Source organism: Capsicum annuum, chromosome 11, assembly GCF_002878395.1.
Source record: "Capsicum annuum cultivar UCD-10X-F1 chromosome 11, UCD10Xv1.1, whole genome shotgun sequence".
In the NCBI taxonomy this organism is placed as follows: Eukaryota; Viridiplantae; Streptophyta; class Magnoliopsida; order Solanales; family Solanaceae; genus Capsicum; species Capsicum annuum.
This window is the reverse complement of record NC_061121.1, coordinates 227,133,468-227,134,943: the sequence shown is the minus strand read 5'-3', so window position 1 is coordinate 227,134,943 and position 1,476 is coordinate 227,133,468. Positions and strand designations below refer to the sequence as shown.

At 36.0% G+C, this 1,476-nt stretch overlaps 1 protein-coding gene across 1 annotated transcript; it reads right to left on the bottom strand.

The window, feature by feature from the left end:
• Window positions 1-364: 364 nt before the first annotated feature.
• On the bottom strand, window positions 365-1,252 carry LOC124888724. The gene is made up of 3 exons (XM_047399826.1): window positions 1,136-1,252; window positions 975-1,045; window positions 365-660 (listed from the first exon to the last, which is right to left on the bottom strand). The coding sequence occupies exons 1-3, from the start codon at window positions 1,209-1,211 to the stop codon at window positions 502-504; spliced, it is 306 nt and encodes a 101-aa protein (XP_047255782.1). The 5' UTR covers window positions 1,212-1,252; the 3' UTR covers window positions 365-501.
• Window positions 1,253-1,476: the final 224 nt, after the last annotated feature.

Below are 1,476 nucleotides of genomic sequence, written 5' to 3'. Positions count from 1 at the left end.
TATAGATTTCATTATAAAGAGGAGTGATTTTTTGCTTTTAACTTGACTGATCAAGTTGATTATAGTTGAACTTGTATCTACAACAACATACCCAGTCTAATCCCACAGAGTAGGGTGTCCGGGTAGGGTAGGTGTATGCTGACCTTACCCCTAGCCTAGAGGTTCCACTCTCACCTAGCTGAGTAGTTGAACTTGTATCTATGTGGACAAATTCCTCTGGAAATTAGCGATGTTTTAGAACTTACGTCTTTCTTTTTGTTCACTATCTTTTTAGCAGCTTGAAGAGCCAATAACCAGCAAACCTTTAGCTCCAATAACATATTTTACATTGAGAGTACAACAAAACTTGACATTCATTCTTGAGTTCTCTTAGTACTGATAAAAAGGACAACTTTGCATCAACCTATATACTAACCTTTACTAAAAACTTAAGACACAAACCATATACTACCTTTTACTAAAAACTTAAGACATAGAGCTAAAACAAAGTTACTACTTGCATCATGGAGTCCTTGGTTTCTTAGGAGTAGCACCATTGTGATGCAATGGATCAGGACCAGCTGGAACTCCTCTTAGCTCCCAATCAGCAAACTTCTCATTAATCTTCTCTGCATGTTTGTAGTATCTCTTTCCAAATGCACCCCAATGGCTTCCTGAAGCCTGCATGCACAGTTAGTTTTAAGAATTAATACTTAGTCGTGGAAATCAACACGATGGTTCACTCGTCCACTTATCCATAGGGACCTTATGGCATACAACCAAAACGACTGCCCCTAGATAGTCCCCCCCTTTCTCTCTTTTTGCAGCCTCGTGAACGAACAAAATAAGGGAAGTAATAAAACTGGACAGTGAAGGCTCTCGAAGTAGTATAGCCTTTAACCTTCTTTTTTTATTACTAATACTTCTTATTTTGATCAGGCAAGCTGCACTGAATGAAAGATTGCACATCAGAATAAGATGGAAAGTTCAAAAACCTTTCTGTTTAGAAGTCTCACAGAAGCAACTTCCTTTTGTAAAATGCATTTTGAGCTGGTGGTAGAGCATCCTACATCAAAATAAAAGCAATGATCAAGAACATCACAAACTATTATTCAAACACAAATAATCATTAAACAGAGATTTAAGAGAGAAAGACCATGAGATTCTTGAATAACTATTAAGCATAGAAAGACCAAGAGAGTGAACTGTTTGGCAGTGAACGAAAAAGACATTTTTAAGAAGCAAATGAAAAGCAAGTTCTTGATCTAAGTGAGTAAAGAAATAAAATGGATTTTGAAATGGAATGCACAGGAAATGAAGTTAGTAAAAGCTCTCATTTATAGAGCAAAAGAAAATGATGAGCCATGCAGCCATTTTTGTATATATCATAAGTATTTTCTTTTATGATATGACAGTGCAGTTCTGAAATCCCCTACATGCTGAGGTAATACATAAAGATGAGCTCGTCTCATTAAAATTATGTTTGATTATTTCAAT

What these genes read in the sequence shown, in the direction of transcription:
- LOC124888724 (XM_047399826.1), bottom strand. Translation starts at nt 1,211, where the DNA reads ATGTCTTTTTCGTTCACTGCCAAACAGTTCACTCTCTTGGTCTTTCTA. An exon ending in AGTTATTCAAGAATCTCATG is followed by an intron (nt 1,046 to 1,135) that starts GTCTTTCTCTCT and finishes ATTTTGATGTAG; the next exon opens with GATGCTCTACCACCAGCTCA. An exon ending in TGAGACTTCTAAACAGAAAG is followed by an intron (nt 661 to 974) that starts GTTTTTGAACTT and finishes CTGTGCATGCAG; the next exon opens with GCTTCAGGAAGCCATTGGGG.